General features: G+C 45.3%; 2 protein-coding genes across 2 annotated transcripts; both read left to right on the forward strand.

The window, feature by feature from the left end:
* The first annotated feature begins 1,301 nt into the window (after positions 1–1,301).
* Positions 1,302–11,185, forward strand: LOC121878510. Its single transcript, XM_042384769.1, has 13 exons — positions 1,302–1,499; positions 1,657–1,802; positions 1,956–2,160; positions 2,366–2,492; positions 2,731–2,897; positions 3,203–3,326; positions 4,479–4,582; positions 8,477–8,659; positions 8,923–9,068; positions 9,233–9,374; positions 9,534–9,660; positions 9,920–10,210; positions 10,709–11,185. The coding sequence occupies exons 1-13, from the start codon at positions 1,317–1,319 to the stop codon at positions 10,819–10,821; spliced, it is 2,058 nt and encodes a 685-aa protein (XP_042240703.1). The 5' UTR covers positions 1,302–1,316; the 3' UTR covers positions 10,822–11,185.
* Positions 11,186–12,833: 1,648 nt separating this feature from the next.
* LOC121878511 (sulfotransferase 1A3-like) lies at positions 12,834–26,240 on the forward strand. Its single transcript, XM_042384770.1, has 6 exons — positions 12,834–12,848; positions 19,269–19,443; positions 19,589–19,734; positions 21,486–21,690; positions 24,453–24,579; positions 26,080–26,240. Exons 2-6 carry the CDS (start codon positions 19,276–19,278, stop codon positions 26,238–26,240), a joined length of 807 nt encoding a protein of 268 aa, XP_042240704.1. The 5' UTR covers positions 12,834–12,848; positions 19,269–19,275.
* The last annotated feature ends 275 nt before the right edge of the window (positions 26,241–26,515 follow it).

Consider the following 26,515-nt stretch of genomic DNA (forward strand, 5'->3'; position numbering starts at 1 on the left):
GGGTTAGATTGTGGTTAAGTTGGGTTAGGCTGGGTTAGATTGTGGTTAAGATGGGTTAGGCTGGGCTAGAGTGTGGTTAAGATGGGTTAGATTGTGGTTAAGTTGGGTTAGACTGTGGTTAAGTTGGGTTAGACTGTGGTTAAGTTGGGTTAGACTGTGGTTAAGTTGGGTTAGGCTGGGTTAGATTGTGGTTAAGATGGGTTAGGCTGTGTTAGATTGTGTGGTTAGATGGGTTGGGTGTGGTTAATTGGGTTAGATTGTGGTTAAGTTGGGTTAGGCTGGGTTAGATTGTGGTTAAGATGGGTTAGGCTGGGTTAGATTGTGGTTAAGATGGGTTAGGCTGGGTTAGATTGTGGTTAAGTTGGGTTAGATTGTGGTTAAGTTGGGTTAGGCTGGGTTAGATTGTGGTTAAGATGGGTTAGGCTGGGTTAGATTGTGGTTAAGATGGGTTAGGCTGGGTTAGATTGTGGTTAAGATGGGTTATCACCGACCTACCCCAAGGAACATTTTATTACACACACTGATTTACATTCAACACAATATATATATTGAGGCTGTTAACATTCTGGGCAACCGACCTGAGTGACTGGAAGATGTTTGTTAACCGCCAGTGTTCAGAGGTGAGGCAGAGAATAAATCAAGTGCTGGGGTGTGCAAGATTAAGTGGGAAGTGGAAGATTAAGTGGGAAGTGGAAGATTGAGTGGGAAGTGGAAGATTAAGTGGGAAGTGGAAGATTAAGTGGGAGTGTAAGATTAAGTGGGAAGTGCAGGATTAAGTGGGAGTGTAAGATTAAGTGGGAAGTGGAAGAATAAGTGGGGAGTGTAAGATTAAGTGGGAAGTGTAAGATTAAGTGAGCACACGAGAAGAACTACCCCCCCCCCCACCTCATCAGTCAAAAACAATCACAATCGAGATAATACACAACAAAATGATCCTTATCAAATCAACTGACGAAGAGACACGATCAAAGGAGACTACTTTTCTACTCCAACCACGGACAACGATAGGCTCTCTCCACTCTATACTCACGACACACACTCACATACTCATACCACTCTCATTCTCACACACTTATATACTCACATACTCACACAGTCACATACTCACACACTTATATGCTCACATACTCATACACCCACGCATTCACATACTCACACACTTATATGCTCACACACCCACGCACTCACACACTCACAGAAGCTCGAGTCAGGTACACTTATCTAGTCAGTTGGTACAAATGATAAACACCAGAATTATTAAAACTAAAGAGAAAGTGACCAGCCCACATTAACATTCTATATCCAGAAGTGTTACCATGTCGGAGGCTAACGAGTCTCTGCTGAGTGGTCATAAGGCTACGCCCCTGGAGGGAGAAGACCTCGCCCAGCAGGACAAGAACTTCATCGGTTTCACCCACGGTCTAGTACGACTCACCCCCGGTGGCTGGTTCCTCCCTTCCGCCTACACCAACTATGCTGATAAAATCTACAACTTTCAGGTATTATTGACTGTCTTGTTTTAAATTTCAGGTGTGAGTTATTTCTGACGGTTTTTTTTAAGTGTAACACTAATGAAGATGATATAATCGACTATATGGTTTTAATAGATGTTCTTATTACATGGAGTCTTTCTCTCTCTCTCTCTCACACACACAGTGGCGAGGCAGTGACGTGGTGGTGATGAGCTACCCGAGGTGTGGTTCCTCATGGATGCAAGAGGTGGTATGGACCATGAGGAATAACCCAGACCTTGATAATCCTTTGGCAACTACGCCCATCCTGTCCAGGGTTCCTATTGTTGAGTAAGGCCACCGTGTGTGTGTGTTTGTTTGTTTAGCCATTATTAGTCATGTACTGTTTTATATTGCATTAGTTGTTACAAAGATAAATGCATATATGTAATTGTAGACTACGATTATTTTATGCCATGCAACTTGATCCTCTCTCTCTCTCAGTATGGACATGTTAACGGACGGGAAGAAGATGCCACCGATCACCCCAGATAACCCTCTTCTTCAAGGCTTCCTCAAGCTGTGTCCAGGAGCCAACCCAGCAGACGGTGTCAATCTCCAGGTGTCTGCCGCCATGCCCGACCCCAGGGTTATCAAGAGCCACCTGCCGTTCTCCCTCCTGCACCCTACACTCCTGGAGAAGGCCAAGGTAAGTGGATAAAGGACAGTATCAGGACTAAACCAAGGCAAAACGCGTCTCTTTCAACATATCCCAAAGACCTTAATATTAATATCTTTTATACACCGACGAGTACCATAATGTAAATACCATAATGTATTTAGACTCAGACAGGACTGTTAGAGAAGTGTTGAGTACCGCGGCACCAGATATATGTTGTTTCTCTCTCCTGAAGGTGGTGTACATAGCCAGGAACCCCCGCGATATGGTCGTGTCTCTGTACCACCACTGTCGTCTCATCAACAACTTCAGCTACTCCGGCACACTTGACCAGTTCATCAAGTATGTCGTTGATGATGATGGTGAGTCGTGTGGAGGGGGGGGGGTGTTTAGTCCCTTTGAATGTTTTTTTCTTCAGCTTTGTTTAGGTTCTCTGCCATAGCGGGACCTTAATCTTCTTGGGCTTCACCGTAAATTCAAACAAGTGAAGGAAAAAGAACAAGTAATTTATTCTCATAAGTCTGGTCGAATCGTTTGTTTATGTTGAATGGCGGGAAGCTGTGAGTGTCGCTACCTCAAAGACCTTATCTCCCCCACCAGTGGTGTACGGGCCCTACTGGCTGCACGTGAAGGAGGCCTGGGAGAAGCGTCAACATCCCAACCTTCACTTCCTCTTCTACGAGGACCTGAGAGCTGACGCGATGGCCGAGTTGAAGAAACTGAACGACTTCCTGGGCACAAAACTCAACCAAGAACAACTTGAGAATGTAAAACACGATATACTGTATATATCCTAGTGACTTTTTCGCTCTTTCCTCTGAGTTATACTTGTCACACAAGTAAAGTTTTCTCTATAATGTTCATATCTTGCATGAAATAAAAGCAACATAACCTTGGTATATGTTACCTCTACACCCTGGTTACACCAAGGACCTTTTTTTCTTACCAGTAAAGTATACATTACAAAACATCTTCCAGTGTCGTCTTCTTGTCTTCCTAGCAAAGCATCTTCCAACATCTCCCAGGTCTTTTTTCTTCCTAGTAATGTAATCCACCATAAAATTTCTTACAGGTGGCCAGACACACCAGCTTCAGTGAGATGCAGGCCCGAGACAACCTGATGGGCAGCAAGTCATCAGAGAACCCGATGATGAACCCAGATATTGTGAAGCAGGACGGAGGCTTCTTCAGGAAAGGTCAGTCAGTAGCAGCCCCCGCACCCTCTTTCTCTCGTCTTAAATTGTGATTGGCCAGTTCGAAAACAAATACTGCCACAGTATCCAATCACAAAACCATACGTCATATTGCTGAGCGTGGCTGAGTGTGACGCAATAAACAGACTGACTATAATTATACTCCTCCTCTCGCTTATGACCCATCGTAAACAAATCCTTCAATGCACAGTGATACAAAATGGTTGCGAATGCTCAGCAAACTGTAAAATGTTATAACAACGCTATACATAAGTTAATTCTATAAACTATGTGTTGGATTATGAAAACAAAATTCTCGTCTAATTACACATCGTCAGAAATTACACCAACCCTGAAATTAGACCCCTTAAAAGAGAGAGAGAGAGAGAGAGAGAGAGAGAGAGAGGCTAATGGGGGGTAGGAGTATTAGGTGATCTCTCTCTCTCTCTCTCTCTCTCTCGCGCACACACACGCAAAATACTGTATGATCCCGATTTAGACCAGAGGAGTCGTATCCCCGTTGAAACCACACACAATGGCCTGAGAAAAATGGTGGCCTCTGTGAGACTTTAGTTATGACACACACACACACTATCTCTCTCTCTATCGTCTTCACTTACATGGTTGTGTTAAGTCACTAGTAGGAGGAGTCACCAGTAAGGGTCACCAATAGGAGGAGTCACCAGTTTTAAGGCCGCAACCCCCTGGAAACAAAAATCCCTCTCACTGGGTTTATTTTTTTGCAGTCAAGTCAGGTGTTGGTGTGAATAACACCTCCCCTCACCCCCCAACAAAAGCAACGAAAATACCTCAGCGATATGGTGAACGTGATGCTGAATCTGTTACTCCATCAGTGATTATTATTTAACAACATGCCCCGGCCGTCAAGAATTTAAACCCCTGGACATGGACAGAGAGAGGCTTAAATATACAGGGTAACCTTAAAAACATGAGGTCAGGTCATAATGATGTCATCCACTAATCCCCACACCAACACACACGTAGAGGAGCTTAAGAGAAGGGGGTGACGTGACTGGTCAGGTCAGGTCAAAAATAAATTTATGTAACATATTATCAGTTTTGAACTGAAGTCAGGAAGGTGTGTGTGTGTGTGAGAATAAACTCAAACATCTACACCTCATCTTCACTACGCAGGTGAGGTGGGGAGCTGGAAGGAGAAGCTTACGACTGAAATGGTGGAGAAACTCGACCAGTGGATCAAGAAGAACCTCAACCAAGTCCCCTTCAAGTACACCCTGTAAACCACACCTGACTCACTCGATGGATCAAAACAGATGTACCCACGCCAAGCCCCCCCCCCCTAACCTCCTGAACGACGATATTTCCTCCGTGCCTTAAAATCCCTCAAGTGTCTTACTTATACAGAATCCAGTGAAAAGTATCCCCCCCCCCCAATTCCTTCAGCATATACACCACCAAGACCATCAACCATTAACGGGTAATACTTAATGATGTTCTTTTCCAATCATCATAGGTCATAACTACGAGTTGATTGGGTGTTAGTTATGAATCACCTAGTAACCAGCAACCAATCAACTCACAGGAATGGTGGTGGTTGCTAAGGACGCCATAAGAGGAGCTCAGTCGATATATCCACTTGTGTATATTATTAGGGTGTCCAAGAGAAATGGTCTTGCCTTCCTCCCTCCCTGCCTGCTCCCGGAGACACTGGAGTTAAAAAAAAAAAAAAGTTGGAGGGAGGGAAGGAGGGACCAGGCAGTTTGTTGATGGCGACTCGTCTGACATGTGGGAGGGGGGAGGGGGATTGGCAAGTTTCATGTTCTAGGTAAAGTGATTATAAGGACTCGTGATCTTTTTTTTTTTTTTAATCATTATAAAAGATTCTGGTGACGGCTCTCAGCTTACTTCTTTCTATGCAGGTTAAAGATTCTTAAAGATTCGTCCAAGATTCGTCGAGATATACGAATGCAATTAACTGGTTGGTTTAAACTGAAGTTCAAAATTAATATCCAAATAAATATCACCCCAAATTATACCCTAACTAGATACGTTTAACTTAACACCAAACAAAAATTAACAGTCTAAATTTCCCTAAAGATTCTCTATGTTAATTTTGCTTCTCATAATATCAGGTGAGTATATTATAGTTAATGTAGGATCATGTTATTTATATACATGATTATTTTTCGTTTGAGCTTAAGTTAATCAGTTAAAGATGTTCTCATATCTTCGTCTACGACAAATAATTAATCTACGAATCTTTGAGAATCACGTCTGGCTTGTCAGTAACGCAATAGTATTAGCTAAAAAATATCCTTTATTTATGTATTTGTAGAAGCATAAACCTTTATCTTAAGCAAGAAATAAAGCTTTCAGTTACGCAAATAGAAGATTTGTGTTAATACAACCACCCTTAAAAAGTATAAATCAGTATAACGTAATCCGGAATTATTTTAACAAAATTGTCAATCTCTAGAACGTAACCCTGAATTATTTCTAAGAAATAATCGACCATTACCTTACTATATACTTTACTTCATCCTCTTCGCCACTTGTCGGCTTGTTAACCGCTTGGGCGATGAGTCACTTGCACGACTCGCCTCTAAGATGCAGGCACGTGGCATAACAGGCAAGATTTTGAAATAGATTAACAACTGGATTGACGACAGGCAAAAAGAGGAATGGAGTGCATTCTGAATGGAAAAAGGGGTTTCAGTAGAATACCACAAGGCTCTATCCTTAGACCTACCATGTTTGTGATCAATATGAGCGATATAGATGAGATCATATCGAGCCATATTATCATATTTGCAGACGACACGAAGATAAGTCAAGACGATGTCGCAACAAAATCTAAAGTCTATCCACGCCCCTGGGCAGAGCTTATGTAAGGTCGAGGGCGTGTACAGTTGAACCATCCCATTGTTTTAGAACATATTCTTGCCATCTATCCTGATTTTATCATCCCCTGATTACGGGGTGGGCAGTGTTTACGGAGAAGAGGTCCTGACTCTGCAAAATGTATGGTTTAAAAGGCGACGTGGGCGCCTGGACTCTAGTAGACTGCTCCCTCAGGTGATGCTGTGAGGATCAGCACTCTGCTAGCAGTGGTGAACAGCAACTCTCAATCCTGGCCGAGTTTTTTGTGCTGGAACAATTTACACAGTACTATTGTCCCTTGGAACACCGTACTGGTTCGCATTGACCTGCACTTGTAAGTACAGCCAAAGTGATGACATACCCCTCAGTACTGAAATATTGTGGACTAATTATGTCCACTCGTTCTTGTCTTATCTGGAGCAATAAGACAACGCGGAATGAAGTGTAGCTAAGATTAATAGATTTATGAACTTTGTTTCATGTCATCATGATCAATAATCAATTATAATTAAAATAAATTGTGTGAGACTAACTAATTATGTATCAGATAGATTACCAAGTAATACTAATGAACGCCTTGTTGTCTGCAGGTTTTGACCACATCAATAAATATTGAATGCGTCAAACGATGGGTTTCAATCATTCCCTTCGACTTGCCCTTCACCTGAACGTCCTTAACTAAGGCGTTTATACCCGGTATAATTAGACTTTGACAACAACCTCAACCACAACAATTCTGTTAATAACACTTTCCTGGATACTGTCGATAAAGAGAAATATCTAGGCGTTGTGATAGTTCATTCACTGAAGGCAGTGCAACAGGTGGGGGTAGCTGCAAGGAAAGCAAACCGAGATTTGGGAATTATAAAACATACCTTCGAATACAAAGATACATAAATTGTACAAATCTCACGTACCCTCAGTCTGGATTACTGTATACAGACGTGAAAACTCTACCTCCAGAAAGACCAAACATCCCTAGAAAAGGCGCAACACAGCGATTAAGATGATTCAGGAACGATGTCATCATCTTCACGAGGCACAATAGGGCAAATCTCATTCAACTTTCAAGAGATGGAAAACGTGAACCCGGGACATTTCTTTGTGATGTCACGCACCACCAAACATAAGGAAAGTCTTCGTGGAATCACAAACGGTACTGGGCTTCAAAATTGTCCTTGACAAAATTATCATGAACGATGGAGGGATCCTACACAGGTCACTGGCTTCCTTCCCTCGGTTTGGTGACCTCTAGTGGATGGCCATTAGGTAAATAAGGTAAATTAATGCAGAACAGAGCTTGAATTATCATGCTAATGACATTATAAAATATCTTTTCATATGTCAAGCTTTAAACTGTACCTGACATTAACATCAGTTTAATATGTATCAATTGTAAATAGTTTTCCTCGTGTAAGAAGAAATATTTAGAGTGAACGTGGATGTCTAAATATGGACACAGACTGTGACGAGATGACTTGTGGAGACGTTCTTGGGGCCAGGGTTGCTTGAGAGCAGATGACTCTGCCTTCTGTCTTCTCCAGGGCAGATGTCCTTCTCTACCTCTCTCTCCTCTCTCTGAGCCATGTGGCTTAAGATTTGTGTATCCTTTCCTCGGGAATGTTTGGTGGGAGTCAGTGGTTCTGTGCTGACCTGCCATTTACGATGGCCTTCTTGCCCTGATCTTTTTTCAGCAATATCGCCTTTAACACATGGAACTCTGCACTTTTCGAAGCTATGGAGGAGTCTCGAAGCAAGTTTCCTGGTGGGAATTATCAGCTAGTGCTGTACTCAAAATATCGAAACTTCGAGATATCTCCAGAGCTTCGAAAAGGTGGTATTCCTGAAACAAGATCAGGGCAAGAAGGTCATCGTAAATGGAGTCGTACACCCCAAGACTGTTCTTGCAAGGCAGCGTGACCAGATGCCTCACACGAGCTCTTTCAACAAACAATTATTTTATTTTGTGTGTATCCGTCCCCGAAAAGTTTTTGTACGGATGTAAACAAATCTGGTCAAAGAAAACAATAGAAAGTTTATCTGGAGCCAGCGATGTGTGTGGTGGCATTCATCAAGGCCAGTCCCCAGTCCTCTAGCTAAGAAGCCCACTTCGTCATTGTTACTCCAGTATCTACACTGATCAGAGCGTGTACCTGTGTGTCTCGTTCTGCGGTGCACAGGGAGTAGTTCCGGCCACTAGTCTCTTTGTTTCTCGCGTTGTTATAGGTAACAGCTTCCTACTAAGCTGATAAACTTTACATTTTCTACAATAATAGTAAAACAAAACTAATATACAGGCACATATGGAACTGCATAGTGGCCACAAGATAAAATACCTGGGGGAGAAGGAAATGGCTAAACTGAAGAGTGATTTTACTGGCTGTGGCTACCAAGACCTTCTCCGCCTCAGCCCCGGCAGGTGGCTCTACCCCAGGCTCTATATGAAATATGCTGATAAACTCTACAATTTTGAGGTGAGAAATTTTTTTACTTTCAAGAATGGGAATCTTATATCTTAATCTCTGTGACGGAAGCTTCAGAAAGTTGCATTAATAAGCCAAATTTTCATCGCGTCATGTGTGGTTTTATTTTGTGTTAGCGAGTACAAATACTGATAGCTCTCAAATATTATTCATTTCGAATTATCTCAATCACGTGTATTACTTGAAACTTCCTTCCTGTCTCACCTCTTCATCATTATAAACATCTTAATAGTGTCATCACTTTTGTAAATCAGTTCAAACAGAGTGACGTGTTGGTAATGACGTATCCTAAATGTGGGACGACGTGGGTACAGGAGGTAGTATGGACTATGTTGAATAACCCGGACCTGAAGCATTCCAAGACTCACCAACCCATCATGTATCGCTCTCCTTTCCTGGAGTAAGTATTCACTGCTGTGTTCCTTTACTCCTCTTTTATTTGTATTTTTCGAGGAAATTTGAGTTAACTTTCGTGTGATTTTGAATACTTTTGAAAAAACCCCTTTTTTTTTTGGTTCCTAATTGCCTATTAAATATTTTCCACTACCACACACACACACACAGATTGGACATGTTCACAGATTTAGCAGAGGATGGTCTTGAGGGAGTGATGATAAAGTTATTGGAGACGACACCTGACCCACGGACCATCAAAACCCATCTGCCTCTCTCTCTCATGCCGTCCTCCCTCCTCAACACTACCAAGGTAACTCACATCACTCGTAGAATTTTACTGAGTCTTGTAAATAAATAACATGTGAATAACACTTTGTATAGCTAGGGGGTCGTGTACTCTTGCCTCAAGGCCACTTCATTTTATATACGAATTACGATTTTGAGGCTATGGGATCTTTTCGTCCCTCAGGTGGTGTATGTAGCAAGGAATCCCAAGGATGTGGTCACCTCCTACTATCACCACTGTCGAATTACTAAACTAGTAAACTACAAGAGCTCGCTCGAGCAGTTTGTTCGGTACTTTGTGGACGACAACGGTAAGTTTTAAGTGAAAATACTCGGTCTCTGACGTTAAGTATTAATCAACAGTAGACATTTTTTGTGTTAAGATTATTATTGGTTCAACATCTTAAAAATATACGACAAAGACAACCATTAACCTAGATTCGTCCCGTTTTTCTAGCGTATAGATGGTCTTAACACCCGATTAGGTGTCAAGGGAGTGTCTCTACCAGTGTTGTTCAATAAATTCTGGGACAAAGATGTTTTATGATCAAGACAGGTTTCCCCCACCAGTGGTGTACGGGCCCTACTGGCTGCACGTGAAGGAGGCCTGGGAGAAGCGTCAACATCCCAACCTTCACTTCCTCTTCTATGAGGATTTGAAGACTGACACAATGGCTGAGTTGGGAAAACTAAACGACTTTTTAGGCACAATGTTGACCGAAAATCAACTTGAAAGGGTAGCAATACACACAAGCTTCGATGAAATGAAAACCAGAAAAGCTCTGCTTGGAGAAATGGAAGACGATCCAAATAAATTTAACCTGGACATCATAAGCCTGGATGGGGGCTTCTTCAGGAAGGGTAAGACAGTTTGGTGTACACTGATGACTCTTCTATTGGTGAACCAAGAAGAATTACTTCTCCTGTCTCGTTGATTCATGTGTCTGTCTTACTTTATTTGAATCAACGAGATATAAGACAGCCTTCTTGACACTCCGCCAGAACAGAGTTGTTAGTGATGTAAGCTATAACACTCACCAGAGGGCATCATTACACTACATGATGTATACACTAGTGGGTTACTCCTCCCCATAACGGATGCTAGTCCAGACACGGTTATTCCACCTCCAGGAAGACCATCACACTGTGTACTCAAGTACATTACTGTACAAAAATAAAACAAATATACTCCTCTACATCAGAAGTGTCAACATATATGACAATAGATGCTTTGGTTTAGTTTAAATAATTTACATACTCTTACGGAATCCATCGATGACGCATTACAGAAGATGACAATTGAACATGAGAATTAATTTTTTTTAATAATAATAATAATCTACCACGTGTTATTTTCAGGAGATATTGGTGACTGGCAGACCAAGCTGACACCCCCAATGGAGGATAAAATTAATAAATGGATCGAAGACAATTTGAACGAAATCGGCATCACCTTTAAGTTTTCCAACTGACACAGTATACATTACCTGCTCGGGTCGCCTCTCGCTGCCACTGTGTACCTTTGTATGAACACTAATCTTGTTGTCAACTGTATACGCTTTCAATGATGACTTTGCTCTTAATATCGTTTATAAATACACAATGATCTGAAAATAGGTAATGTTATATAGATAAAATAGGATTAATGGGAGATGAGCCTCCAAATTTCCTTTATTAATGTGTATTTATTTCTAAACTGTTCCTTATCTATCACGTTTGTATTTCCTTTACCGGTCTGTTACAAACATTGAAAATACAATGTACTGGTACCATTATATTGAAAACATACAATATTAACATTATTCTGTTTGTACAATAAAATAACAATAAAAAGTTCATCTGGGTATTATTATCGTTTCGGTCATCCAGCGAGGTTAGGTTAGGTATGGTTAGGTTAGGTTAGGTTTTTCCGATGGTTTTTGGTGTGTTTTCAACGATTCTGACCATTTCAAATAGGTGGATAATTGAAAAGATAATTTTACCTTCAACTGAGCAAATCTTGTTACAACTGCATCCACACTGACATCCTTTGTCCCAGTTACCATGAAGCATAGTTAGTCCAGTGTGTGGTGTTATCTTGAGGCAGGAACACTTCATTGGTATGTCGGATGTGTTGAGTGGAAGCACACACTGTCATCACTTGCATGTTCATGTTTTTGCGTTTGTGTACCTGAACTGTCTCTGTATACTGTGTTTGTATATCTGAACTGTCTTAATACATGATGAGAAATTAGAGAATGTCCGTTATAAAATAACTCTGTCTCTCTGGTTAGTTAGGAATGTGGTGGTATCTGATAATACGTAGCGGAATGCGCTTCAGCCCAAGGACGCTTAATTTGGCATCGCTGCCCGTCCACTCAACCCTCTGCAGTACACCGATACTGAGTTCTGGTTACCTCTATTACCTCTATAAATACACATTTCAAGATTCGAAGCGACTGTTGACACTCGCTGGAAGAACACAGATACCTCAACGGTGATATCGTGAGTTAGTGAGTTTTACGAGACCCAGTGACCTCTAAGGTAAATCTTTCAATGGTATGTTTTGTTTGTTATATTTATTGATATCAAGAATATAATATGACTATTCTAATGTATTGTATATCGCTGTCATTATGTTTATTATATAGGAAACATGTAATTGTTTCACACACAAGAACACACGATCTCTGATAGATTACCACGCACCAGCCCTGGTCCTTCGTGACGGGAAAGGCGTTGACAAGCTCGAAAAAAATGCAAAATAAAGCCCTCAGAATTATCCTAGGATGTTGCATGAACAATATAGTACTTAATATGAGGAAATAACTAGGTATACCCAGTGTTAAAGATAGAATAATTGAAGTCAACTTCATGATAGCCCTGAGGCTTTTGCGTGGTGATCCTGATGACATTGTTTCCTTAAAATTGCTGGAATGTGTGAACCATGGGACTGGTGAATCTAAATGGATCCAAACTACAGCTACATATATACAGATGTTTGGACTAGACCATCAAAATTGAGACAAACAGCACTTCCTTTCACCCTGGCGGACAGTTCCCTTCGATATCACAATACCGGTATATCCGCCTAAAAGATTAAGTATACAAAGTATTTATCTCCAACTGTAATGGTCATGATAAGAGCTAACCTGAAAACCTTAAGGATTCATATTACGCTCAAACGTCCACAAAACCTTCCGAGTCCCCCAGTGGAAACGTCCCCCGTTTTCTCTGTTTCCCCCGCCTTTGTCTATGGGAGCAGACGCTGTATGCTGGGACCTGTTGCCATCCATTCCTTTGTAATCAATTTAATTCTGCTTTCGATAGCTGAGTCAGAGCATTGTTAGTGAAGATAATAGTAGAGAATGAAAAGGAGTTCATAGTCTCAATTTCAACGTCAGAGGGTACCGTAAATTAATTCATTGGAATAGGAGTAGCTGGACTCCCTGGTCTGGTTTGAGTGAGGGCACGCGGGCATTTTAACCGTTAGTAAGTGCCCGTCCCTTCATCCATACAGGTATGCCATTCCACGCTGTGTTGTAATTTGCCCTTCTTTAAGTGATTTGACCCAATTGATAGTTGATTGTGCAAGTGTTACAGTAACGTAGTTGATATGCTCTGAGTAAAGTCATATTTACGTCTTTAACGTCCCCTGAAACGTGATGTTGTTGTCACCGGTTAGTAAGTGCCCGTCCCTTCATCCATACAGGTCCCTAACGCAGCCTAGGCCGTGTCTGTAGGGTGGATGTTGTATCCACTATGTCTGGGGAGATGTCCGAGGTCCAGTAGGATCAGTTACCTTCGTGAGACCCGGCCGTCAGACACTTCAGACCACCTATAGCCCCCATAGCTGGCTCGTCTGGCCCTAACGCTCGGTCCACGAGGTGACCCTGGACCACCAAGCCACACCCCACTACCAGCCCCCATCATTGGTGGATGAGTGTCTAACTCAGTAGGGCTATATTTGTGTGGTGGAATTAACCCACTGGGATCTGCAGAGTTCGTCGGATAGTACTCCATGGTGGCTGGACCCCATGGCTGTTGCTTGAGTATCACTCCTGACGACTGAGTGTTGTAGTGGCAGTTGCTGGCAAGGTAAAATACACAACACACTGCCAAAGTGAGAACTCTTGAACACATATACACCATGTAGACTGATGATAACATTACACAGACCATCTACACTTAAGGATCTCTGAACACCGCCTGTAGAAGGGTTGGAAGCGCTGTCGTTGTGACTCAACCTGAATTAGTTGCCACACTCACAGCTATTAAATTAATTGAAACCACTGTCAGTGACAGTCTCATTATCACTGGTGCCACAAAATAAACAACAACAATATAACAAACACTACCCATACTGTACCACGAACACTGAAATAATACAACACAAATGAGGAAAATCAACAAGGAAGACAATTAAAAACGTAAACAGAGAAACTTAATAAACATTGCAGGCAAAGTGCGTACAAAAAGGGTAACCTGACACGAAGTGATGAATTAAAATGCAACGAAAGTATCAAGGACACCAACGTCAAGACAACAACTAGACGCCTGTGTAGTGGTGGTGGTGGCAGAGGGGGTGCAGGGGCCAGTGTAGTGGTGGTGGTGGCAGGGGGTGCAGGGGTCAGTGGTGGTGGTGGTGGTGGCAGGGGTGCAGGGGCCTGCAGGTCAGTGTGGTAGGGGTGGTGGTGGTGGTGTAGTGGCGCAGGGGCAGGGTCAGTGGTGGTGGTGGTGGGGGTCAGTGTGGTGGTGAGTGGTAGGGGTGAGGGGCCAGTGGTGGTGGTGGCAGGGGTGCAGGGGTCAGTGTGGTGGCGCAAGGGGGTGCAGGGCCAGTGTGGTGGTGGTGGAGAGGGTTAGTGGTGTGCAACGTGGGTGGTGGTGGTGGTGGGGGTGGCAGGTGGTGGTGGTCACAGTGTGGTGTGTGGTGGTGGCAGGGGTGGCAGGGGTGTAAGTGGTCAGTGTAGTGGTGGTGGTGGTGGGGTGGTGCAGGGCCAGTGTAGTGGTGGTGGTGGCAGGGGGTGCAGGGCCAGTGTAGTGGTGGTGGTGTGGGGGTGCAGGGGTCAGTGTGGTGGTGGTGGCAGGGGTGTGGTGGTGGTGGGGTGTGGGCCAGTGTGGTGGTGGTAGGTGCAGGGGGCCAGTGTAGGTGGTGGTGGCAGGGGTCAGTGGTCAGGTGGTGGTGAGTGCAGGGGTGGTGGTGGCAGTGTGGTGCCAGTGGTGGTGGTGGGTGTGGTCAGTGGTGGTGGTGGCAGGGGCAGTGCCAGTGGTGGTGGTGGGGGTGCAGGGGCCAGTGTGGTGGTGGTGGTGGTGCCAGGGGCCAGTGTGGTGGTGGTGGCAGTGGTGGGGCAGGGGCCAGTGTTGGTGGTGGTGGTGGGGGTGCAGGGGCCAGTGTGGTGGTGGTGTGTGGTGGTGGCAGGGGTGCAGGGATCAGTATAGTGGTGGTGGTGACAGGGGTGCAGGGGCCAGTGTTGTGGTGGTGGTGGTGGCAGCAGGGCAGGTGGTTGGTGGTGAAAATGTAAGTAGTGGTGGTGGGTGGGACGGGGTGTAATGGTGGTGGCAGTGAGGTGTGGTGGTGGTGGTGGCAGGGGCAGGGGCCAGTAATGGTGGTGGTGGTGGTGGCAGGGCCAGTGTAGTGGTGGTGGTGGCAGGGCCAGTGTAGTGGTGGTGGTGACAGGGGCAGTGGGTGGTGGTGGTGGTGGTGGCAAGGTGGTGTGAGTGGTGGTGGTGGCAAGCAAGTGTGGTGGTGGTGGGGGGGGTCAGTGTGGTGGTGGTGGGCAGTGCAGAGGTGGCAGTGGTGGTGGTGGTGCGGGGTGAGGGGTGCAGGGCCAGTGTAGTGGTGGTGGTGGCAGGGGTGTGTAGAGGTCAGTGTGTGGTGGTGGTGGTGTAGGGGGCAGGGGTGGTGGTGGCAGGGGTGGTGTGGGGGCAGTGGTGCTGTGTGGTGGCAGGGTGGTGGCAGTGGGGTGTGGTGGTGGTGGTGGTGGTATGGGTGGTGGCAGCAGGGCCAGTGTGGTGGTGGTGGTGGCAGGGGGATGGGCCAGGTGTGGTGGTGGTGGCAAGGGTGCAGGGGACATAGTAGTCGTGGTGGTGGCAGGCAGGGGGGGGCATAGTGGTGGCGGGGTGCAGGGGCAGGGGGGTGCAGTGGTGGTGGCAGAGGGGTGTAGTGGTGCCAGTGTGGTGGTGGTGGTGGGCAGTAGGGGTAGTGCAGTACAGTGTAGTGGTGGTGGTGGCAGGGGTGAAACAGTAGTCGTGGTGGTGCAGGGTGGGTGGCAGGTGGTGCAGGGACAGGGGACAGTAGTGGTGGTAGGTGGTGGTAGGGGTGGTGGTGGTGGCAGGGCAGGGACCACTAGTAGTGGTGGCAGGGGGCAGGGGGCAGGAGTGGTGGTGGTGGGGACATAGTAGTAGTGGTGGTGGCGGGGGACACAGTGGTGGTGGTGGTGGTGGCAGGTAGTGGTGGTGGCAGGGGACATACTATGGTGGCAGGGGACATACTAGTAGTGGTGGTGGCAGGACATACTAGCAGTGGTGGCAGGGGACATACTGGCAGTGGTGTAGGACATACTAGTAGTGGTGGTGGCAGGGGACACTAGTAGTAAGTGGTAGGTGACATACTAGTAGTGGTGGTGGCAGGGGCAGTGGTGGTGGGGCAGGGACATACTAGTGAGTGGTGGCAGGACATACTAGTAGGTGGTGGGGGACACACTAGTAGTGGTGGTGGCAGGGACAGCACAAGTAGTGGTGGTGGCAGGACATGCAGTGAGTGGTGGTGGGTAGTGGTGGTGGGGGTGCAGTAGTGGTGGTAGGGGACATACTAGAGTGGTGGTGCAGGACATGAGTGGTGTGCAGGGACACATAGTAGTGGTGGTGGTGAGTGGTGGTGGCAGGGGACATACTAGTGGTGGTGGTGGCAGGGGACAGGGGACTAGTAGTGGTGGTGGCAGGGGACATACTAGTAGTGGTGGTAGTGGGGACATATACTAGTAGTGGTGGTGGCAGGTGGTAGCAGGTGGTAGCAGTGCAGGGACATGGTGGTGGTGGTGCAGGACATAGCAGTGGTGGTGGTGGCAGGACATACTATAGTGGCAGTGCAGGGGACACTAGTAGTGGTGGTGTGGGCAGAGGGGACACACTAGTAGTGGTGGTAGCAGGGACACTAGTACTAGTGGTGTGGTGGTGGGTGTAGGTGGTGGTGCAGGGGACAGAGTAGTAGTGGTGGTGGCAGGGGGTGCAGGGGACATACTAGTAGTAGTGGTGGTGGCAGGTGGCAGGGGACATAGTACAGTGGTGGCAGCAGGGACACACTAGTGGTGGTGGTAGCAGGGTAGCAGGGACATACTAGTAGTGGTGGGGGTGCAGGGACATAGCAGGGGAGCTGATACAGGGGACTAGTAGTGGTGGTGGCAGGGGGTGCAGGGACATATAGTAGTGGTGGTGACATAGTGGTGGTGGCAGGGGGGCAGGGGACATAGTAGTGGTGGGCACAGGGGTGACAGTAGTGGGGACATACTAGGTGGTTAGTAGTGGTGGTGGCAGGGGGTGCAGGGGACATACTAGTAGTGGTGGTGGCAGGGGGTGCAGGGGACATACTAGTAGTGGTGGTGGCAGGGGACATACTAGTTGATTTTGATTTTGATTTTGCCGCTTGCAGCGGCTACTTTATTGTGCACCCCACACTCATCCTGTGAGCGGTAGCGCAAAAGGATTACAGAGTAGGGTTTACAAAGGGTCATAATAATTAACCCCGGTTGTCAGGATATTATGGCACCGAAAGTTACACAGTATTTCATTTACATTATTTGTTTAGTTCTATACATAGAGGGTAACTTATTCACAAATGCGTGAGAACAGGCGTGTGAGGCAGTATGTCTGGCCTCACACTTTATTATTCACATTTACGTGGGAGGTATTCAAGCACATTGCATATTTGGTTCTGTACATGAGAACTGATATAGTTACTGAGTGCAAAAAAGTGGATACAATCTTAATATGTCGGCTATCTTGCCATTAGAGATGAAGTGTTGTGCCATTTCACACACAGTGTGCTTGGACCTGTCCCTAAAAGGTTCTATCTTCACACAGTCGAGGACGTAGTGTTCAAGTGTGTGGCCATATGTATGGCCACACACTTTACATTTAGTTTTGTTTACATCTGCTTGAGGAACATACTGCCAGAGGTACTTATATCCTAACCTTAATCTAGCGGTTACAACATCTTGTAATCTAGTGATCTTGTTACTTGCTCCATATACATGTTTCACTTGATACATCTCATCATGGTAAACTATGGATCGACTAGTGCCTGTTTGCACTTGTCTACTTGCGTCAAACTCATCAATAAGTTCTTTCCTAATTACAGTTTTAAGGGTTCTTTTTGACAGACCCAAATTGTATTCAACGGTGTCTTTGTTAGACGCGAGTTTGGCGAGGGCATCAACTCTGTCATGTTTTATGAGGCCTATGTGAGAGGGGATCCACAACAGTTTGACCTTGACTCCCCGGTCAACAAGGCACGCATATTTGTGTCTGGCTTCAGAGACAAGATCGTGACAACCTGAGTCGAGGGTACCAAGGGCAAGTAGTGAGGATAGAGAGTCAGTGATGATGAGACTGTCAGTAACAGTGGTTTCAATGAATTTAATAGCTGTGAGTATGGCAACTAATTCAGTTTGTAGAGTGGATGCCCAGTTGTTAATTCTAACTCCTTTCTCAGTTATATTACCGTCAGGTTGAGTCACAACAACAGCACTTCCAGCCCTCTTAGAAGTGTAGCGGGGTACAGCCCGCACTATGGTGCTAATATTAGAATTGTTAAAACAATGTACCTAGGCTATATAAGATCTCTGATAGATTACCACGCACCAGCCCTGGTCATTCGTGACGGGAAAGGAGTTGACAAGCTCGAGAAAATGCAAAATAAAGCCCTCAGAATTATCCTAGGATGTCCCATGAGCACTAAAGTACTTAATATGAGGAAAGAACTAGGTATACCCAGTGTTAAAGATAGAATAATTGAAGTCAACCTCATGATAGCCCTGAGGCTTCTGCGTGGTGATCCTGATAACATTGTTTCCTTAAAATTGCTAGAATGTATGAACCATGGGACTACTGAGTCTAAATGGATCCAAACTACAGCTACACATATGAAGATATTTGGACTAGACCACCTGTACAAAGTTGAGACACAACAGCGCTTCCTGCCACCCTGGCGGACAGTTCCCTTCGATATCACAATACCGACGTATCCGCCTAAAAAATTAATTATACAAAGCATTTATCTCCAACACACTGCCAAATTGAGAGCCCTTGAACACATACACACTCTACAGACTGATGATAATATCACACAGACCATCTACACTGATGGACATACTAGTAGTGGTGGTGGCAGGGGGTGCAGGGGACATAGTAGTAGTGGTGGTGGCAGGGGGTGCAGGGGACATACTAGTAGTGGTGGTGGCAGGGGGTGCAGGGGACAGTGTAGTAGTGGTGGTAGCAGGGGGTGCAGGGGACATACTAGTAGTGGTGGTGGCAGGGGGTGCAGGGGCCAGTCTGTGGTCAAGGTCTTCTATAGCCCTTGGTTTAGGTGACGCAGGGAGTCAGCCACGTGAAGATTCGCGAGGATCTACTGCTTCCTTAAGCACAAATTAAAAACATCATAATCCTGTATATCATAGCGGGAGGCCGTATGGTTAGATAGTATGCTGGATGTGCTTATTAAATATCCGGTAACGACAGTGTAGAATACACATGACTGTGGCTGATAAATGTCACATAATCGGGTTACTAAAAGAACCTGGCAAAGAATATATGGCTGAAACTGTACAATTATTCATTCGTGCTTGGTCTATAAGTATAATTATTATTCATTCGTGCAAAATTTATAAATATAATTATTCACCCGTACATTATCTGTAAATATACTGTACATCCCCAATAACAGTAAGAAAATGGAGCTGGCGAGTGGACACACACTAGTAGCTCTGGAAGGGGAGGAACTGAAGCGTCAGAAAGAGGACTGGAAAGGCTACACTCAAGGCCTAGTTCGTCTCAACCCCGGCAGGTGGCTCTTCCCGACCGACTACCAACTCTTCGCTAACAAGTTATATAATTTCAAGGTATAGATACTTTTAAGAAATAGAGGAAAAAATACCTTAGAGAATTACAACTTTATGAAAACATCCCCGCTCCCCCGAAATACCTTAAAGAATTACAGTCAGTTTTATGAGAACACCCCCCCCCCTCTTCCTCTCCAATCCACAGTTCGACCCGACCGATGTGTTGGTGCAAACGTGGATGAAGTGTGGGACGACGTGGATGCAGGAGATACTATGGACGATGAGGCAAAACCCGAACCTGGATCACGTCGATCAGGGGAAACCTATCAACATCCGTGTACCCTTCCTGGAGTGAGTCAAGTCTCTCACTGCTACTATCCGCTGTCTCCTGCTACCACTATCCACTGTCCCCTGCTACCACTATCCACTGTCTCCTGCTACCACTATCCACTGTCTCCTGCTACCACTATCCACTGTCTCCTGCTACCACTATCCACTGTCTCCTGCTACCACTATTCACTGTCTCCTGCTACCATCTCCATATACCACCATCCACTGTCTACTACTACCACTGTCCACTGTCTCCATCTACCACTACTCACTGTCTCCATCTACCACTATCCACTGTCTCCTGCTACCACTATCCACTGTCTCCTGCTACCACTATCCAATGTCTCCTGCTACCACTATCCACTGTCTCCTGCTACCACTATCCACTGTCCCCTGCTACCACTATCCACTGTCTCCTGCTACCACTATCCACTGTCTCCTGCTACCATCTCCATCTACCACTATCTCCTAGTACAATCTACATCTACCATCATTATTCTCCTGATACCATCTACCACCATCTACTACTACTACTATTACTACTACTACTACTTTTTTTTTAAACGTGGCTCCAGCCTCCCCCAATAGCCACACCTTCGCCACCATTTATTTACCTTAATATTAAATATCCTAATACATAAGAAGCTATCCTATCTGTGTTAAATTAGTTGAGCCGCAGATCTATGCGGCATTCAGTGACTGTAGCCTCATAGTCAATATCTGCAGCAGTTGTCGGAGTAGGGGCGGAAGCTCTCGTTCCCCTGAGGCAGAGCAAAGCCGACCGAAGGAGAGAGAAGGACAGTCGACATCTCATCCAGGCTGTAACATAACTTCTGGGCTGCTGCTTCTGTTCGGAGATCAGCTCCGCGAGTCTGGCGTAGAAACATCTTGCACTTGGGCCCATCCCACCCGAGGTTGTGAACACTAGAGGAGTGAAGCTGCCTTGATCAACATTTTGTATTCTCTCCCCGTATGCCCTTCTCTTGTCGTTCTCGTTCCTCCTATGCGCAGCATCGAGAGCTAGGTTACGGTGACAAACGGCCATGGGATCAAAAATCCTGATGTCGAAGAAAGCTCGCTGTCCCCGCGTCCAGAATCCTCGAGCACTGACGTCCACACGGGCTTCGTTAGAAGTGTTTGAAGTCCTATGTTAGAAGATCTCGCCATCCAGTGGAAGGAGGGTCGGTTCTACCATGACGTCCCGGCAGATTTCCTTCAACATATTTGCTGTGAGATCCCTTACCTCGTCATGCCTCATGCATATGAAGCCCCCCTTCTTGCAGACCATGGCGTGATCGCCATCATAGGGAGAGCCACACACGCATTGGGAGGGCAAACCATCTACTGGCCAACCGTACCTTAGAGCAATGGCATCTGTAAATTCTTGTTTGTTAAGGCTGAAACCATTTGCCCTTATCGGTAACGTAGTTAACCAGTTCGAGGCGCCCACCTCCTGCGCTATAGCAACTTTTTTTGTCAAATTTTCTGGAACCAGCAGCAATAGTTGCTGCAACATGTCATTTTGGCAGTGCTGCCGATCTGTTGTAATGGACCTACGGATCTTATTAACTTCGCTGGTGTCCACTTCCCCTGTTGCATTCTGGGCTATTATGTGGTCAGTGAGGGCTGCCGTGAGCTTAAGTGAATTTTGATGTTCAGAGTCAGCAATCTACTACTACTCTCTCTCTCTCTGGCATATAAAAAATGTTATGTTATGTTATGATGTTCATGGTTAAAACTATAGTTGATACAAATTCATATTTTATTTCCAGCTGCGATATGTTCCTAGGATCGACTGCCTTGCCGCCCCTTGATTCGGAGTCCTCTTTAATGAAGGAGTTTGCCAGGATGTCCCCAGGCAAGGACCTCGCCCAGGGACTATTCCTTCAACTGGCGGAGTCGCAGCATCCTCCGCGTACCATTAAAACTCACTTACCTCTCTCTCTCCTGTCACCAGATCTTTTGAACACCGCCAAGGTATTGTACATCGTTCCCTTGGTATAAACATCTTCACTACAGTATATGTTAAAAATAGTTCTTGAACCCTAACTAGGAAGAGTAGGAGGAGGAGGAGGAGGAGGAGGAGGAAGAGAAGAGGAGGAGGAAGAGGAAGAGGAAGAGAAGAGGAGGAGGAAGAGAAGAAAGAGGAGGAGGAGGAAGAGAAAGAAGAGAAAGAGAAAAGGAAGAGGAGAGGAGAAGAAAGAGGAGGAGGAGGAAAAGAGGAGACGAGGATGTGATAAAATTAGAATGGCCCAAAAGCAGGACTGTAGACCGCTAGGCTTACAATGATATAAATAATACTATACAACGAGGCAGTGAATACGTGTTAGTTTATTGTTATTTGTTATTGTGTTATGGAAGAATAATGTATAACTTAATGCTTGTGATGCTACAACCTTCTTCATGAACTGTGGTGGTGGTTGTTGTTGTGGTGGTGGTGGCTGTTGTGGTGGTAGTGGTGGTTGTTGTTGTTGTGGTGATGGTGGTGGTGGTTGTTGTGGTGGTTGTTGTGGTGGTGGTGGCTGTTGTGGTGGTGGTGGTGGTTGTTGTTATGATGATGGTGGTGGTGGTGGTGGTTGTGGTGGTGGTGGTGGCTGTTGTGGTGGTAGTGGTGGTTGTTGTTGTTGTGGTGATGGTGGTGGTGGTTGTTGTGGTGGTTGTTGTGGTGGTGGTGGCTGTTGTGGTGGTGGTGGTGGTTGTTGTTATGATGATGGTGGTGGTGGTGGTGGTGGTGGTGCGGCGGTTGTTGTGGTGGCGGTGGCAGTGGTGGTTGAGGAAGTTGTGGTGGTTGTTGTTGTCAGGTGGTGGTGGTGGTGCTTGCTGTTGCTGTTGTTGTTGTTGCTGTGGTGGTGGTAGTGGTTTCGGTAGTGGGTGGTTGTTGTTGTGGTGGTGGTTGTTGTGGTGGTGGTTGTTGAGGTGGTGGTTGTTGTTGTAACGGTAGTGGTGGTGATTGTTGTGGTGGTGGTGGTGGTGGCTGTTGTGGTGGTGGCGTAGTGGCTGAGGTGGTTGTGGCGGTTGTTGTTGTTGTGGTGTTGCTGGTTGTTGTTGCTTGGTTAGTTGTTGTTGTGGTGGTGGTGGTGGTGTGGTGGTGGTTGTGGTGGTGGTGGTTGTTGTTGTTGGGTTGCTGTTGTTGGGGTGATGGTGGTGGTTGTTGTAGTGGTGGTGGTTGGTTGTTGTGGTGATGGTGGATGTTGTTGTGATGGTAGTTGTTGTTGTGATGGTGGTTGTTGTAGTGGTGGTGGTTGTTGTTGTTGTGGTGATGGTGGATGTTGTTGTGATGGTAGTTGTTTGTGATGGTAGTTGTTTGTGTGATGGTGGTTGTTGTAGTGGTGGTTTGTTGTTGTTGGTGATGGTGGATGTTGTTGTGATGGTAGTTGTTGTGATGGTAGTTGTTGTTGTGATGGTGGTGGTTGTTGTTGTTGTGGTGATGGTGATGTTGTTGTGATGGTAGTTGTTGTTGTGATGGTAGTTGTTGTTGTGATGGTGGTTGTTGTTGTTGTGATGGTAGTTGTTGTTGTGATGATGGTTGTTGTTGTGATGGTAGTTGTTGTGATGGTGGCTGTGGTTGTTGTTGTGGTGATGGTGGTTGTTGTTGTGATGGTAGTTGTTGCTGTGATGGTAGTTGTTGTTGTGATGGTGTGGTTGTTGCTTGGCTGTGATGGTGGTTGTTGTTGTGATGGCAGTTGTTGTTGTGATGGTAGTTGTTGGTTGGGATGGTGGTTGCTGTTGTTGTTGTGGTGATGGTAGTTGTTGCTTGTGATGGTAGTTGTTGCTGGTGATGGTGTTGTTGTTGTGATGGTGGTTGTTGTTGTTGATGGTGGTTGTTGTTGTGATGGTAGTTGTTGTTGTGATGGTGGTTGCTGTTGCTGTTGTGGTGATGGTAGTTGTTGTTGTGATTGGTAGTTGTTGTTGTGATGGTGGTTGTTGTTGTGATGGTAGTTGTTGTTGTGATGGTAGTTGGTTGCTGGTGGATGGTGGTTGTGGTGGTGATGGTAGTTGTTGTTGTGATGGTAGTTGTTGTGATGGTAGTTGTTTGTTGTGATGGGTAGTTGTTGCTGTGATGGTGGTTGTTGTTGTTGTGATGGTGGTTGTTGTTGTGATGGCAGTTGTTGTGATGGTAGTTGTTGTGGTGATGGTGGTTGTTGTTGTGATGGTAGTTGTTGTTGTTGTGATGGTGGTTGTTGTTGGTGATGGTAGGTTGTTGTTGTTGTGATGGTGGTTGTTGGTTCTGATGGTGGTTGTTGTTGTGATGGTAGTTGTTGTTGTGATGGTAGTTGTTGTTGTGATGGTGGTTGTTGTGGTGATGGTAGTTGTGTGTTGTGATGGTAGTTGTTGTTGTGATGGTAGTTGTTGTTGTGATGGTAGTTGTTGCTGTGATGGTAGTTGTTGTTGTGATGGTGGTTGTTGTTGTTGTGGTGATGGTAGTTGTTGTTGTGATGGTAGTTGTTGTTGTGATGGTGGTTGTTGTTGTGATGGTAGTTGTTGTTGTGATAGTGGTTGTTGCTTGTGATGGTGGTTGTTGTTGTTGTGATGGTGGTTGTTGTTGTTGTGATGGTAGTTGTTGTTGTGATGGTAGTTGTTGTTGTGATGGTGGTTGTTGTTGTGATGGTGGTTGTTGTTGTTGTGATGGTGGTTGTTGTTGTGATGATGGTTGTGATGGTGATAATGGTGGTGGTATTCTTAGTGTATCGTACGTGACTTTCTTTTTATATGATGTGTCCGTTTGTGTGTGTGTACAGGTGGTGTACGTGGCACGGCACCCAAAGGACGTGGTCGTATCCTTCTATTACCACGGACGACTCTTCAAAACTATGGACTACGTGGGAAGCTTTGATAATTTAGTCCAATACTTCTTAGACGATGACCGTAAGTACAGTACACACACACACACACGCACACACACACACACACACACACACACGCGCGCGCACGCACACACACACACACACACGCGCACACGCGCACACACACACGCACGCAGATGTACCCAATCCCTCTCCTCGCCCTCCAGTTTAATTGTCGTCAATTAGTCTAAACACCACAACCAGTTTCAACACACTGGTGTGTGTGTAATAATAATAATAATAATAATAATAATAATAATAATAATAATAATAATAATAATTGACGGTTTATTGAAAAAGTGGTGTAGTAATTCCCTCACAGATGGTGTTATGCGGGGCCTCACGTGGTGTAGTAATTCCCTCACAGATGGTGTATGAGGGGCCTAATGTGGTGTAATAATTCCCTCACAGATGGTGTTATGAGGGGCATCACATGGCGTAGTAATTCCCTCACAGATGGTGTTATGAGGGGCATCACATGGTGTAGTAATTCCCTCACAGATGGTGTTATAAGGGGCCCAATGTGGAGTAATAATTCCCTCACAGATGGTGTTGTGTGGACACTCACGTGATTGTGTGTTCCCTCACAGATGAGTGTTATGAGGGGCCTCACGTGGTGTAGTAATTCCCTCACAGATGGTGTTATGAGGGGCCTCACGTGGTGTAGTAATTCCCTCACAGATGGTGTTATGAGGGGCCTCAAGTGGTGTAGTAATTCCCTCACAGATGGTGTTATATGAGCGAGGTGTGGTCCCAGGCCTTCCTATCGTAGACGGATTAACACATGGCTGGTTGTTGGGTCTCACGGGCCGTTATCACTGGGTACCTGGGACCTCACTGTGTGAAGGTTAACTTGGGTACGACTGTTACTGTTGAGTTGTTCTCACTGACTTAAGCACTGTTCACCACTGTTCACCCCTGTTTAACACTGGTTCCATTCCTTTCCTAAATGAAATAGTAACTTCTGGCGATAACTTGTTGATATTCCGGTGGGGAGGTGGGTTCAGGGGAGAGGGTTGGTATGGGCCAACTTAACAGTTGACCTGGCTGTTCGGAGAGGAGCGCCAGGTACGTCTTGACCCTTCGGTGGTCAAGGATGTAGTGTGTGTGTGTGTGCTAAGTCTGTTTTGGTGTCGTTAAGTGTATGCGTATAAATGTGTTTGTATGTATGCTTTTTATGTGTATAGTGTGTATACTGAAAGTTTATTTTAATCCACATAAGTATAGTCAACAACAAAAAAATTATCCATACACACCTGACATACAAGTAAAAACCTAACCTAACCTAACCTGCATTATCAATATACTCATTAATGCTGACCCAGCTTGTGTGATGATTTGATTGAGAATTTATCATCATCATCATCATCATCATCATCATTATTATTATTATTATTATTATTATTATTATTATTATTATTATCATTATTATTATTATTATTATTATTATTATTATTATTATTATTATTGTTGTTTCCATTATTATTATTATTATTATTATTATTGTTTTTCCGCTCGCCAGTGGTGTACGGGCCCTACTGGCGTCATGTAAGGAGGCCTGGGAAAGCGTCAAAACCCCAACCTTCACTTTGTCTTCCGAGGACCTCAAGGCTGATATCATGTTCGAACGAGGAAACTGAACGTCCTGGGCACAAACCTGACCCAGCAACAACGAGAACGTGAGTTGTAGATAGGCTAGAGAGTCGAGTTTCGGTTGTCAGTTGCGCGGTTATGGTGTCAGTTGTATGAGTTTATGGTGTCAGTTGCATGAGTTTATGGTGTCAGTTGGGTTAATGTTGTGTGTGAGTTTATGGTGTCGGTTGTATGAGTTTATGGTGTCGGTTGTATGAGTTTATGGTGTAGTTTGTATGAGTTTGTGTTAGTTGTGTGAGTTTGTTGGTTGTGTGAGTTTATGGTGTGGTTGTATGAGTTTATGGTGTTAGTTGTATGAGTTTATG

Source organism: Homarus americanus, unplaced genomic scaffold (assembly GCF_018991925.1).
Source record: "Homarus americanus isolate GMGI-L3 unplaced genomic scaffold, GMGI_Hamer_2.0 scaffold41027, whole genome shotgun sequence".
Taxonomy (NCBI): Eukaryota; Metazoa; Arthropoda; class Malacostraca; order Decapoda; family Nephropidae; genus Homarus; species Homarus americanus.